At 38.1% G+C, this 15875-nt stretch overlaps 1 protein-coding gene across 1 annotated transcript in view; it reads left to right on the plus strand.

Annotated features, from left to right (window-relative positions):
• The window catches only part of LOC108706715 (bifunctional heparan sulfate N-deacetylase/N-sulfotransferase 3-like), a 150700-nt gene that overhangs the window by 106659 nt on the left and 28166 nt on the right, over positions 1–15875 (plus strand). The window contains exon 7 of the mRNA XM_041579647.1: positions 12493–12675. Coding sequence (XP_041435581.1) covers positions 12493–12675 — 183 coding nt within the window. The remainder of the gene's footprint in view (positions 1–12492; positions 12676–15875) is intronic.

Genomic DNA, 15875 nt, shown 5'->3' on the forward strand with positions numbered 1-15875 from the left:
GCTTGTCACTTGGGTATGTCAATTCCTGTTGGTGTTGCCATGTACGGAATAAAAGAACTTCAACACTATAAAGATAGTTCTTATCTTGCTGAGTTGCTGCTAGGAGTATTCATATGCATGCTTCTTAACACGCACCCTGAAAAGAGACTATACAAAAGAATGGTGTGGCTCAATTGGTAATTATTACCTGTCAAAGCCTTCATCGTGTACCATTTGCTGACATTAGTAGACTTATTTGCCTGTAATGACTAAGGGGCCGATTCTCAAAGGGTCGAATATCGAGGGTTAATTAACCCTTGATATTCGACTGGGAATTAAAATCATTCAACTTCGAATATCGAAGTCGAAGGATTTTAGCGCAAATAGTGCAATTGAATGATCGAAGGATTATTCGAACGATTATAAGGATTTTAATCCAACGATCGAAGGAATATCCTTCGATCAAAAAAAATTAGCCAAGCCTATGGGGACCTTCCCCATAGGCTAACATTGAGTTCGGTAGCTTTTAGATGGCGAACTAGGGGGTCAAAGTTTTTTCTTAAAGAGACATTACTTCGACTATCGAATGGTCGAATGGTCGAACGATTTTTAGTTCGAATAGTTCGATTCAAAGTCGTAGTCGAAGGTCGTAGTAGCCCATTCGATGGTCGAAGTAGCCCAAAAACACTTCGAAATTCGACGTTTTTTTACTTCGAATCCTTCACTCTAAGTTAGTGAATCGGCCCCTAAGTATAATGAAATATAATCTCAGAACAGTTTGTGAAACCTGCCCCAAAGCAGCATGGAGACACAATTAGCATCTGACAGGAACACTGATATAATGTATTACCTGTTTATATTCTATTTACTTTACAAATGAAATTGCATAAGCGTATACTTAATTTTAGTTTAAAATAGCACCCAACAAATCCAGAAATGTTAGCGGAATTTTAGTTTGAATGTACTTGGGAAGGCACCATGGCACTAAATGTTTCAAACTGTACATATATTGCAAACTCGTTTATTAGTATGTCATTTTATGAGTCTAATGTAACAAGAACAGCTGTTGTACACGTTTAAGGTACTAAAAACAGAGCCCTTCTGGGTAATATAAAACTGGTATCATAACTGCACATGTAGTGTACACAATGGAAAATTAATTGGAAAATTGGTGGTCTGGGAATCAAATGAAATCCAGAGAACTGTAAACATTTGTGCAGCTACTGAAATAGAATCACAGAGATGTAGTAGTTTGCATTAAGGAGAATCATAGCATAATGTATCTATTCTCTCATTGTATTTGAATTAAACATTTGTACACATTTCATTGCTTCAGTGCACAACAAAGCACCCTAGAGAAATACATATTAAGTCCCTTTGGCAATATGGAAGTCAGTGCTTTCAAGACATGCAAATTACTATACAAAAAAATGAGATTGCCAATGCTTAATTTGTCTCATTCAACAGATCTGATAGCTGTTGAAATTATATAAAAAAAAAAATACATTGCATGCCTTCACATCTAATTTGGTCCCATTTCAGAAATGCTAAAGTGCTCTGAAATTTCCTGTTCCTGACAGATGTGTCCTGGGAGGCTATTCAAATGTGTACTGTACAGACAGCGAGAAAAAAAGAGAACAAACTGTACCCTGGGGCACACACCCCCATCGTCATTCTCTAAAGACGTTACATTAATCATTTCTATTCACTGGTTGGATGACTGCAAGCCATATTTAGTTCTAAAGCAAAAAAAAAAACCATTTTGTAGAAAAATGAATATTAACTATCCTTTGTTAGATTTGTAACTGCTTTAGGACATATATTCAATTTGCTGGATGTAGCAGCAAAAAAAAAAAAAGAAAAAGAATTGTACACTTGCCATAATTCTCATTATTCTAAGTTTAATAGATCTGATATTAAAAGACCCAGAAAAGACAATAATCATACGTTATTATAAACGAAACGTCATGACCAAGAAGTAACGTTTAACAGGCATTAAAACTGTTACATATGAGGGTATTAGTTGCACAAGACTTTCCGAATAAGTTAAAAAAGAGAGGGTATTCAGGCGTTAGCAGAATTAGTGTTACTAAAGTTAATTGATATTGTACCTAACTTCCTTAATATTGCCACTGCCCATCTGTCTTTCCAGCTTCTTCCTGGCTTGCCCAATTGTCATTTTTACCCGGACGATGAGAGATACACAGGAGGGTAGAACTTAATAGATAGTTGTATTTCTGTAACCTTATTCAATTGTTATAAAGTAGTAATATGAGAACATACTTTCATTAGCTGTATGCTACATACAGTATATCCACAGATACAAAACATTCCAGCATTGTGAACTTTTCCGTTTCTTTGAAGACACATGAACACATGACACATGAACTATTATATTATACTACTAACTGTTGGAGGTCGAAATTCTTAACTTTATTTTCAGCATATTCTTTGTCTGCTGAGCTCTGTGCTATGTTTTGCCTGCTCTTGTCAAAGTCCTGTAGCCTTGTTAATATGTTGACTTGAAATACAGTTACAGTTTTCTAGTGATAGCATGTGACTTAATAAAACCAGTAAATCTAATCCCAATTTCATCCTGGAATTTGGTAGAGTTCCAATCTGGAATCTGTCCCGACCAGTCTGTCTAGATCTGCTTTAGCTGCTTCTGTATCCTTAGACTGGTAGTTCTTGTCTTGTTACTTTATATAGATTCAGTTTTACTCTAGTATTTATGCCCTTAACACTTACAAATGAAGTTCAGTTCTATAGGCAGAAGACTACACTGAGCACTAAATTGTACACTCCAGGGTACTACTGAATGGTTTTATTAGTTTGCTCTGGACCACGGATGGAACTAGGAGCAATAATCACAGTTTGGCTCACAGTCACAGTTTGGTTGTTGTTGAGTTTTAAATACACGTATTGAGCCATTAAATTGAAACGTAGGAACTGAATAGTGGAAATGCTCATGGATGGCATCATTAAGAAATGGATCCTCCAGTAAAGTGCCTACATTTCAGCTCCCAACATGCTTGGAAGTTTAACTGCCAAGCACTAAGGATTGTGGATAGCAGCTAAGTACCGTACTACTGTATATACAGAACTGACTGACTGAAATAAAAGAAGGGGAGAACACAAAGGGGGCACAACTATGCAGTATATGAATGGATCATCTTTAAAGGGGGACAGTCTCCCAGACATAAAAAGCTGTAAAATAAATGTCTTTTTCAAATTCAACTTTAAAGCCAAATATTTTTGTTAATTAAACTGCCCCTACCTGGTATAAAGTAATTTTATGTGAAAATCTCAGCTGTCAATAATATATTTTCTGTGCCTCAGATGCAAAACAGGCAATTACTTTCACTTTCCATACTGCACTTCCTAAATGTCACTGCACTCCTCACATCCCCCCTCAATCGTAACCATCTTATTGTGTAGCCAGTGCATGGATGCTTATCAGGCGCACTAGTCTGGCACATAAACAAGAACTGGGGATGATGAAGCTTGTCTTAATATAATGTATTCACAATATGGCACCTTCCTGTTTGCTGTGTTTGTGGATTCTAAAACTAAAGGAAACAATAATTTATATTATTTTGCTTGACAAACAATAGAAAATAATTTGGATTTTTTTCTTAGAGTGACAGATTCGCTTAATGCCACATTACCTCAATGAATTATTGTTTGACAGTTTCCATTAAACCACAAAATAAATATTTCCCCATATCTATTAAACCTAAGCCACACAAACCAATTTGAACTAAACGGAATCTACAATGAAATTATGAAAACTGTTTTTACTGGGTGAATTCCCCCCTTCCTAGCAACTTTTAGTCTTTTTGTCTGGCCTGACTTTCATCTTGCTAAAATTGGACTAAGCATACAGTATTTACCAACACTTCAATAAATTCAGCAACCTTCCTGCTGAAATCATAACTAGGGAAATTACGGTGTATTTTTGGCTTGCAAAAAAAATAGGCATGGTAAACAGTTTTGTTTTTTGGATAATAGAGCAAATTGTATTCAAGGGTGTAAACATATCAAAAGATCACAGGGATCATTTATCATGTATGGGGCATGACGCAAAGTGCAAAACACAGGTACAAGTCTCCATGTTTTTTGCACATTGTACCCTGGCCCACGCATGAGTGCCCAAAGGCACATACACCAGGACTGTATTTGTGAGGGGTGGGGGGCATGCAAGACAAGGAGCTCCAATTATGGCGAGTAGTACGGACACGACTACTTGCGTCTGCCATGCACCTCTTGCTAAGTGCAACAAAGATCCGGATACAAGTACTTGGAGAATGGGGCCCAATTTTGTCAGCGTCTTGTTGGTAAATTGCCGCAAGTTGGGTAGCCAACAGATGAAGCCACTTGGATTTGTGTGTTAAATGCGTCGTGACTCGGGGTTAACTGAAGAAACTGTGTTATCTAAAGTCATCTTAACGCATTTAGTGCATTTAACTTTTTCATTAGAATACCAGTTATTCACAATTGTGAACTCTTTAATTAGATGGGATGCTGTGACACAATTTTCTGTGTTAAATGGGATACGTGGGATATCTGGGTTTAGTTATTCTGTGTCAAGCACACAAACCAAAGTCGCTTCATCGTAGGTCCACATGGTATCATTTCTGGTGAGCACCTGCATAAACAAATAGCATTAGTGTGTAAATAACTTGGTGAGTTATTTCCATGTGTAAGGGCAACACATTAAGAGGATCCTGGAAGTAACACCTCCTCAAAACCGCTGTTGATTTCGGGGCTCATTTGCAACCAATCACTGCGTATTTTGCACCGTTAATTATTTGTAATTCGTGAAAGCAGACACTAGGTACAAGTTGCATGGAGGATGAATAGGTGCAAATACCTTTGTGATACATCGTTAAAAGTGGTAGGATTAAAAGTCTAAGGTGTATATTTATCCAAGAGTGAAGTCCAAATCACTACAGTCCTCTATGGGATTTTTAAAAGGGGTATTTATCAAAGGGTGAACGTGAAATAAATACACCTTTAAAAATCCCATAGAAATTAATGGAGAGAGGCGGAATTTCACGCTAGAGGACTGTGGTGACCTCTAACATTATTCTTTGATAAATATACCCCTAAAGCTGTTGTTCCTTTCACTACCACATCACTAATTCACATCAAAGCTTATGTGCAATTGTTTGTTTTATCACATAAGCTACATTTGCATCCTGTGGTTACTTGCTGGAAAAACATGCAGCAATTAGGATTAATCACAAAGCAACTTGCGCCTGAAATGGCATTTTGCACACTACACTTGCACTTATAAATGAGCCCTATATTTTATTCATCCCACTTTGCAAATATTTTTGTAAATCATGTTTTTTTAAAAAATAATACTGTCTCTTTCCTGTTATCTTTTGCACTTAGTCTCCGAGCGCTGCAGTTGGTAAACAATTGTAGATCAATAATATCTGATACACAAGTTTACAGAGCAAGTGATAGAAATCTGCTCCTAAATCTTATTTTCTTCTCTGCAGGGAGCTCTTGTTAGTCTACAGAGCTAAAAAAATAAGGGCAGAATATTTTTTTTTCTGTTTTGCTGTATAATAGAGTTGTTCTTCAGACCTTTCCAAAGTTCAGGTACTTTCCCAGAAAAATGATAGAAGGAAATGTAGAAATGTAGAAGGAGAGAAAAAAGCTAAATGTTTACATATAAATGTATTTTTAACCTGCCGCCAGCTTATGATGGTGAATAGAATAACAATGTCCAGTTCTTGGATGTACAAATTTTTTTCCAGGAGTTATATATCGGCAAGACAGACATGAAGGGCACTTAAAGCAGCCCATTGTATTTGTGGGGAGCCATCATGGTACCGAGCTATTTAAGGAATAACATTGTGTGGGGTCTCCCACTTCTAATAAATCCCTAAGATTTTTACCCCTACGTTAACCAAACATAGGAGGATTCGGACTAATCTTGTCCAATTGTGAATCTGCCTTAATAATTTTCCAATTGGCAGGAATAGCTTGACAAAAGGAAGGAGAAAGACCATTGAACTCAGTGGACAAAATTAAAGGACAAGTGTCCCGTTTTTTGACAGATGTAGATGCTATTCTTTGTCTTGCTGAGCCAAGATCTAAAACTTGCCTACTGTAACCCTGTTCTTAGAAACGCTCAGTCATGTGTATCAACTGTGATTCACATGTAATGGGATTCAAATTATTTCTTGAAACTCTGCAATACTGCGATGATAAGGAGCGTTTCAAGGGCTGGGCATGGCAACTTGTCGCATGCAACAATGTGTTGCGATCAGTCTATGCCCAATGGATGTAGTAATCCATCTCTAGTAGACAGTATCGGTCAGCCCGGAGGTGTGTATCTTGGGAAGGGTATATAATATCGAGTAGATCAGAAAATCTTGTCTCAGGTAGTCATATAATGTTTGTGTGATCCAGCCATTATCACGAGCTGATAGTAAAAACCCATCCACTTTGGCTTTAAAGAGCTTGATAGGGTCTCCTATGTGTATAAAACAAGTATACAGCAGCACTCACTTAGTTAAAGCTTAATTATGTGTGCTTGGTACACAGCATTCAAGGGGAAGTTCCATGTTTTTCCCATATATATTTATATATATATATATATATATATATATATATATATAGCATGTCCAAACAAGAAAAGGCGGCACTCAATTTATCAAAAATAGCAAAAAAAAGTGTATTAGAGTACAAAAAAGGTGCAAAATATAACAACCTACATGTTACAGTGTGTCCATCAGCAACATTTCTGGTATGTACTGTACCCTTTCTCAAGCTTAGCAGATACTTTACATATGACAGGCGTGTATCAAACATTTAAAAGACTCAAACAGGAAGTGACATAGGGGTTTCTTAGTAATGGATATAGCAACACTGTTAACCCTCACTGTGTCTCCTTTTATTTGAGTCAAATCCTTAGTGCAAACATATCAGAGGTAAGTATTATTTACAGAAATAGATTCACGTCATAATCCCAGACCATGGGTTGCTAGTGTATTTAATGTGCGTATCCACCTCACCTCTCTTTGCTTCAACTTCAATTCTCCGTTCCCTCCATATTTGAGTGGTGGAATCCCTTCTAATACAAAAAATTTCAATTGGTCTGCATTATGACCCATATTTATAAAATGTTTTGATACTGGCAATCTTTCATTACCCGAATTAATTGAAGATTTATGCTGGGATAAGTGTGACTTAAACATCTGGGTTGTCTCGCAAATTTATATATTGAATAGCCACATGGGCAAGTTAATGCATATATCACATACTTGGATGTACATGTATAGTGTCTCCGCAATTGGACTTTATATCCTATACCAGGGTGTGTAAATTCTCTACCCCTAATAACACAAGAACATTGTATACAGCCATTACACGGATACAAACTAAGAATGTGTCCATCTGTCTTTGTTTTTTCTTTATCCTAGAGGATGTGACCATACTACCAATTGTTTTTCCTCTACGGTATGACATCACAGGTGGCGCTGTAAATTCTCCAATTTGGGGATAAGCTTTTTGTAAGGTGTGCCAATGGCGGAGCAAAACTGCCCCAATGATCTTACTAGAGCTATTGTATTCAGACACAAAAGAAATATGCTTACTTTCCAGTGGTCTTTCTTTCTTTACACTTACTTTCCTTATCCGTTATTAGATGGATACACTGTAACATGCAGGTTGTTATATTTTGCACCTTTTGTGTACTTTAATACACTTCTTTGCTATTTTTAAATTGAGCGCCAGCTTTTCTTGTTTGGACATGTTTTATATATATATATATATATATATATATATATATGTTAGGGGAGGTGAGGCTCTTCAACCTGTCGCTAAACACTTCCTACTAAAAGGCCACTTAGGCGATTGACTTTCAACCCCCCCCCCCACTGGACAGGGGAGGTAATTGTGATCAAGCCTTACTTGATCAAGATTGATTTTTAAATTTGACACTGTGGCCCCTCTGGGCTTAAATGAGACACTTCCCTTAGGATGTTTCATATGATATAATTTACATGCTTTGTTTGTCTCTGTGAGTGCTTATCAATGACTTCAATTGACTTTATAGCAACAATCTTGACACTATGTTGCTCAGTACCAATACTTGCGGTTACTGTTTTCCTTGCTTAAGATCCCAACCCGATGTAGTTATTAACAGCTCACAATTTGTTTACTACTGCCATTTTTTTGCATTTGTGTCTATTATCTACTTTTTTTGACTAGTAATTAAACTGTATTTTGTTTATGTTTTAATTAGATGCATTCCAGTTGAAATTTATATTGAATGATTAGTAGTGGTTATGAGTTGTGGCATTTAGAGAACATGTGAAACAGAGGACGGTTACTCTGTCATTAATATGACATACTGTATTAATCAAAGGGCAAATTACCCTTGTTCCTCATTCAGAAACAATTTGCACACTGTAAAGAGTAAGTTCTACTGTAATAGATTCCTCAACAACCATATTATCTGGGCTGTAAACAACACATAGAACACGGTGTGAGCGCACAACCTCGCCTTCCCTTTTCAGTGGCCTGGTGCACAATCCTCTGGGGAGACGGCACTCCCACGATTTCCAATGTGAAGCAGAACAAGGAGAGATCGGCACACAGGAACCATTGCAACATGGGGTAAACCCCTAGGTGTTTATTGTGCAAACTATGACACAATAAACACCTAGGGGTTTACCCCATGTTGCAATTGTTCCTGTGTGCCGATCTCTCCTTGTTCTGCTTCACACTGTAAACAACACAGACATAGGGATGTTCTAAATGCACACTTTCTCTCTGTCTGTGCTATTCTTTGCTGTCTGTCTGTATCCATTGTATTGCTTTGTGCTCTTACACAAGGGCATATTTATTGATAGCCTTCCGAGAGCCTGTGTTTAGGGCCACTTTTGGAGTGCCTGGCCTTGGACAAATTGTGCCCAAGGCGGAGCCAAACCCTAATCACCCCTCCCACTCCTCCCTGTCTGCAATGTGTGTCCCTGTTTCTCCCCATTACAAGCAGAGGGGACAGGTCACACAGGGCAGCAGTGATAAACAGGTCAGAGGAGCAGCAGGACAGGGCAGTATCAGACAAGCTGGCAATCGAGGAGCTAAGACCAAAAATGATCTGCTGTCAGCCAGAGGCAGCATGGACATACAAAACCTCTACAAGCCCTCCGCTTGTCACCCCTCCTGCTTCTCCCCCTCCCCAATGAATTTTCCTGCTTTACACAACAAGAGGAGGGGGGGGTAGCAGGGGGCAGCAGAAACAAGCAGGTCAAAGGGGCAAAATCAATAGGAGGCAGTGACAGCAGGGCCGCTAGGTAAGCAGGCAGAAAAGGTACTGACTAGCGCCCCCTATATTTGCACCCTAGGCACGTGCCTCTTCTGCCTACCTCTAGTTCCTGCCCTGGGTGGAACTCGGTGCCATAATAAAAATCGATTGTTTAGAGAAAAAATTTAAAAATTCCCTCACAGACTTTCCTCATAAATCCAGTGCCAGATCTGGGGGGGGGGGGGGTTTGAGGAGTATAGGAAGTTTTGTGCTGTCAAGTTGATGTAAAGTAGCCAGATGTGATGTGACATGTATCTGTGGGGCGTCACATACGCCGGGGGGAGCTCTTAGGTCCGGTGCAGAAAAACAGGCAGAAAAGCACAACTGCCCACATACAATTTGTACTAAATGTGTCTTTTTTTTTTTTTTTTTAAGCAGCCAAGGTTGCTGTGATATGAAATAAAATGGTTTCCATAGACTTCACTGAACTGGCATCTGGTGGCTAAAAAAGCTGATATTAATCAGCTAAATTTGAACAATGAACTTCTCAAACATGAGGATAACAGGGATTTTCCCAAAAAGGAGGGAAGGTTTATGGTTTGGGCAAGTGGGCAACATCAGTTTCTCTGTTGGTCACTTGGTGTCCAGGTCTTACACTGTCCCTGCCTAACAATCATAGACAACCTTCAGCACTTTCTTGTGGAAAGGGAGTTACAAAAATCAGACCTGCCTACCCTTGTATATTACACCATGACCCCAATTTCGAAAATACATTCTACCCCTTCAAATTAACACATCAATATTTTGATTATGTAAATATATGAATCAAATTTGAATGAGCGTATTTGCTTTTCTCTTTTGCTTGCCTTCAAATTTAAAAAATGTATCTGTAGCAAGGGTTAGTGTAGCTACTAAGAAACAGAAACATCATTGTGAGGCTTGATATTAATTTTTTTTTCTTTAAATGTTGAATACTGAAAAATATTGCAAAAGATAGAATAACAAATTGATGTAAAGGGGTTGTTTACTGTCCAAAACTTTGTTCAATTCAGTTGGTTTCAGTTCACCAGAAATAACGATTTTTTTCCAGTTACTTTCTATCTTCTTCTTTTTGTGACTGTTTTTCAAATATTGAAGTGTAAATTTGTCTTATCTCTTTCTAAAGCAGCTCTGGGAGGGGAGTCGCTAACTCTGTAAACTGTTCTAAATTTAATACATTAGTTGATACATTTGTTATATTTGTTCCTGCGGAGCAGAGACCCTGAGTTTCATTACAGGCAGCTGTTAGAATTGATACAATAGTTGCTAATATTCCTCTGATGTGAAATGTATCAACTAATGTAAGAAATTGTAACAGTTCTGAGTCTGCCCTTGAATTGCTGAGCTGCAGTGATGTGCGGGTCAGGTAAAATCTGACCAGCACCCCTCCCTCCACCCGTGCCCACCCATGGTCTATAAAAGGGTTCCTTTTATAGACCTTCGCTGACCCGCCGATGACATCACAAAAGGGGCGGAACAAGCAGGCTATAAAAGCGGAAGCTGGAAGTCAGAAGCCGTCAGTGTAAGGTGGCGGGTGGGGAGAGCAGGAAGAAGAGCTTGACCCGGACACGCCTGCCACCTGCAAATGGGGGTGTGAGGTCAGCCCAAACCCACCCAACACGGATGTCGTGGCCAGATTAACGAAAGTATCGGGCCGGCTGCACATCACTACTGAGCTGCCAGACTGAAACATCAGAGACAGGAAAATAAAACTTTGCTTTTGGAAAACCTATAAAAAAAAAAATAAAAGATGCAAAACAATTGAAAAAAGTCTATATTTGGTGAATCATGTGAAAACCATTGAACTGAAAAAAATGGAAGGTAAACAATATGAGAAATTATGCACTAAAAAAGCAGGTGCTTAAAATTCTGGGCTCAGGGACACTGCTCTATACCTCTAGTACAGTAATAGCAATGAGTGAGTAAGTTCAGGTCCGGATTTGTGAAAAGGCCACCAAGGCCCAGGCATTGGGGCGGCAAGATTTTAGGGGGCGACATGCTGCCCAACCACACCCACATTGGTTCAGAAACACTGAGGATGTGCAGGAGATAAAATAGGTTTTTAAATTTCCCGTGCGGCAATCACCGTTGCTCCAGACCCGATAATGAAAATTTGCGCAAATAAAAGGGAGGGGACGGGGTGACAAACGTCAGTGGGCCTAGGGGCACCTGCCCTGAGTAAGCTCCCTGTTCAGATAGCATCTGACTGGATTTATAGCTAGTAAGCAGAGGATAAAGAGTTTTTAAAACCCTGTTTTCTAAAACACAAATAATTTAATAAACATTAACTAAATAGTCATGGGAAATCATAGTCTACTGCCTGCATTTATACATAAGTATTATTTTTACAACAGGGTAGCACTCTTTTTGCAGTCTACATAGAGTTAGTGGACAGACTGGCAGATGTTATCTAACTGGAGGCCAACGGAGAGAGAATGCAGTACTGCAGTAATATTGTATAGACCCTGGCCTCTCTACAGGTCTTTACATGACAGTATGGTACCAATACAGTATGCCTCGTGAATATGCAATACATCTGACCTCTAAAAAGAACTGTTTGGGCAGCAGAAAAGCAAAGTGTATGTAACAGACCGAGGACATTTTAACCTTAACCGAGTAAATTGTAAGCTTTACCCAAATAATTATTTCTACTATTTTAGGATAAAGACACGTAAAAATTTATCACCCACAGGAAATATTCACACCCACAGGAGATAATAAAATGTTTTGCTACTGTATTTTGATCCATTAGGAATGCCACAGGTTTCCCTCGAGTGACACTACAACACCTAAGCAAGACCTACACACCCATACGCGTTTTTGAAGGGATGTTTCCATTGAATTTTGACCAGTGGAATACAGCATTATGCATTTAATTATGTGGTAATACTGGTTTTACAGACGAGCAGCCCAAAAGCAGTTCAAGCTTTGTGTATTAGGGAATATTGTAAAAAAAAAAAAAAGTCAGAAAGTATTAACGGATACAGTAATTATCACTAAAACACTTATAATGGGCTAATATGCTTCAATGCCATTAGACTTGCTTATAATTCCAGCATCTTTGAAAATGCTTAGATTACTAAAATTGCTTGCAGAAGCAAAAATGTAGATAAACAGAAATCTGGTGTGTAGCTATATTGCCCCCCAGTGGTAAAACACATAACAAAAACTTTGTGGAACACAGATTTTGTCTTGTTTTTCAGATAAGCATCTTCATGACCCACTTGTCTAACTATGGGAATGACCGACTTGGTTTGTACACTTTCGTTAATCTGGCCAAATTTGTGGAGTCCTGGACCAATTTACAGCTGCTAACACTTCCTCCTGTACAACTGGCACAGAAATATTTTCAGCTTTTCCCTGAGCAGAGGGATCCGATTTGGCAGGTAAGGGAATAAATAAAATCCAGTGTTGTATACACTGTCGGGAAGATGCTTCCTAAAACCATTATTTTTCTCTAGTTAGTCTTCACAGGCTTTCTGGAAATATACAATATGTATTTTATAACTACGGCTGAACAGAATGTTTGAATAGATGTCACGTAACAATGTTCTACAATCTCAGCTTCCTTTAGAGAAAATATACAGGAACTGCAAAACAGCTCATTGTCATTATATTTAGCAACAGTGGGAAAGAGGCAAAATCTACTTTTATCAACTGCATGAAAAAACAGCATTCAACTTGTAAAAAGGTGACTTGAGGAATCCTTACTCTATATGGATAGGGATTTATAATTATTATTATTATAATTATCAAAAAGTATTTTTAAAGTGCTAATGTATTCCACAACACTGTACAATAGAAGGGTCCATCCATCAAATATGAGGAACATATTATATACAAACTGATTAATATATTAGGGTAAAAAAGGCATTAAACTGCCATAGAAATAACTTGATTATCTATGTTATAGATTATTTATGTGATTAAAATGCATGGCACTCGCGAGGGGCGAATTTCTCCTGTTTCGCTTTGCCGAAAAATTCTCAAATTTCCAGCGAAATTCGCGAAACATGAATTTTGACACTGGCAACAATTTGGATGCACATTAAAGTCAATGGACATCTATAAATTGTTGCCGGCATCTGAATTTTCATGGCGATTTCGCTAATTTATTCACTGGTGGTGAATTTGCCGCAAATTCACGCCTGACGAATACAGTTGCCCATCACTACATGGCACTAATTAGTAATGACAACAATGACTTGTACCACTTAATCATAAAATATTTTTCATAGATTTATACCTAAGCTTCCTTGTGTTACAGATCAGTTTTCCTCCACATTAAAGGGGAACTCCAGCTCCTAAACCAAAATTGGATAAAGAGGCCCACAATCACAGTTACCTGTTTCTTCAAAAAGTATGAAGAATGCCATTTTCTATGCTGAAATCCAGCTGTTTAACAGTTCTTCTCTTTCTGCATCATTTGAAATCCTGGCAGGGAAGGAGGAACTAAACACAGATGTTACAAATTGTAACAACTTCTCCACAGCTTACAGACAGCATGCAGGAACTACATAACCCACAATGCATTGCACTTTGATGTTCCGTTCCTTATTGAATTCACGTGTGCAGGGAATTGTGGGGTTTGGAGGATGCAGGCTTAAGACAGATGGCTGTTGATACAAAGTAACCGTAGTCAGCCAGCTCAGCAAAGTAGTCAGACAGATAAGCAGAAGACCAGGGGGCTAGGCTTAGGGAACTGTCAGAAAGCTTAAGTTATGTTTTTGTGGCGTTCCCCTTTAACTATGAATGATTGAGAGGTAGAATTTTTAAGACAACTAGCCCATTGTCATGATACTTTCTTGTATCAAACATATTATGCCTTATGGTACAAAGGTTCACAGACACGTATCAGTTAGTTTTAGCTGGCTATAGATGTGCAAATATGATCGTATAAATCTTTGTTTCCTATGATGTGTGGAGTGTCCCTGCATTTTGCGTGCCATGGCATCGTTCAGATGATCGGACAGGTTAGAAAATTTCTGTTGGCTACTGAAAATATCTCTGCATGTATTGCAGATCCGTCAATATCAGTGGGAGACTGTCACCAGCATTTGTCGGACATAACTTTCGTACAATTGCTGTCAGTGCAGAACATCGTCTCATCTGTTCATTTACTTCTTTATTTAATCTGAAAGGTTAGTGGCAGGTCAAGAGATTGGGAAGTCCGATTGCTCGTCCGATATTGCAGGTATATCTGCACGTCTATAGCCAGCTTTAGTTTACATACATGGAAGATGATCTCAGTTTTTAAAAAATGGTGCCTGTGTTTTAAGGAATATTTTTCTTCATCTTAGATCTTTATACAGTGTTTCATCTGTAAGCAGCTGCATTTTTAAAACTTCAATCAACTCAATGGTTGAATACACATTTCTCTCCAAGTACGTGTCCATAAAATGTCACCTTCTCTGCACTTAAACAAGTAGGAGGAACCAAACGCATTTTGTCAAAAAGCAATCAAAGCCAAAGCTATGCTTAGTTACTTTATGATATAGCACAAGTATTCCTCCCTGGGCCATAACTTTATCAGAGAATATTGCAAGAAAGGTATTTTGTTTCAGAAGGTTTCAAGATTTATACATATTTTTAATCTAGTTTCCTCATCTAAATTGGTCACTTTGCTTTTCAGTGTTACTGTACATACGTGACTATAAACAATCTTATTCTGAGAGACAGCCGTAGTCTGAGTTTTACAACAACTTCCTGGTTCTTTTTGTGAATACTTAATCCAATAGAGAAATAATACAGGAATATTTAAAATGCTGAACGATTAATACAATCTTAAAGACAAAATGTAGCCATATAAAGTTTGAAAGTCATTTACACTAGCAGTTGATTAATATTGTTATTTTTTTGTTGTTATTTACATAACACCAACATTTTTCTCAATTCTGTACATGATTAAAATCAGTCTCTGACCCAAGGGTGGTTACAATCTAAGATTCCTATCACATTCACGCATACAATATCCAGTTTTATCAGGGGCCAATGGACCTGCCTGCATGTTTTTTGAGTGTGGGAGGAAACTGAAGTATCCAGATGAAATGAATACAAACACAAGAAGTACATACCTTGACTTCACAGCGCATATTTATTCACAAATGGTTGTACTGCTCATGCTTTTTTTTGAACGCTAATCTATTGCACTGCTCTGTCGTCTTTCAGGTTTTTGCGAATTCGCATTGTGAATACATTTTCGCAAATGGCTCACAAATGAGACAGGTGTTAGCATGAGTGCGCCCACTGTGCGAGGTTGTTCTGCGCGAAAATAACATTGACAGTAATTTAAATTCACAATTTGCAAAACTGTTTTGCAAATAATTTCTCCGCCACCAAAGTTGTGGCATAATTCATAATGCAATTTGCGATTTTTGACATATTTAAAAAGCTTATAGACAAAAAAAAATTCTGTTTGCACACACCTATTCAGCTTTATAAATGTAACCATGCACAGGACAAATATATTCACTGTGTGAACCAATCTGCCCTGCGCAAAGTTTATAAATGAGCCCCTGTATGTCTTCAGTTGTCCTGAACATTGTCACAGTGTGAGTTTAACAGTTAATCTGACTTGTTTGCAACT

The sequence above is a fragment of the Xenopus laevis genome, chromosome 1S (genome assembly GCF_017654675.1).
Source record: "Xenopus laevis strain J_2021 chromosome 1S, Xenopus_laevis_v10.1, whole genome shotgun sequence".
Classification (NCBI taxonomy): domain Eukaryota; kingdom Metazoa; phylum Chordata; class Amphibia; order Anura; family Pipidae; genus Xenopus; species Xenopus laevis.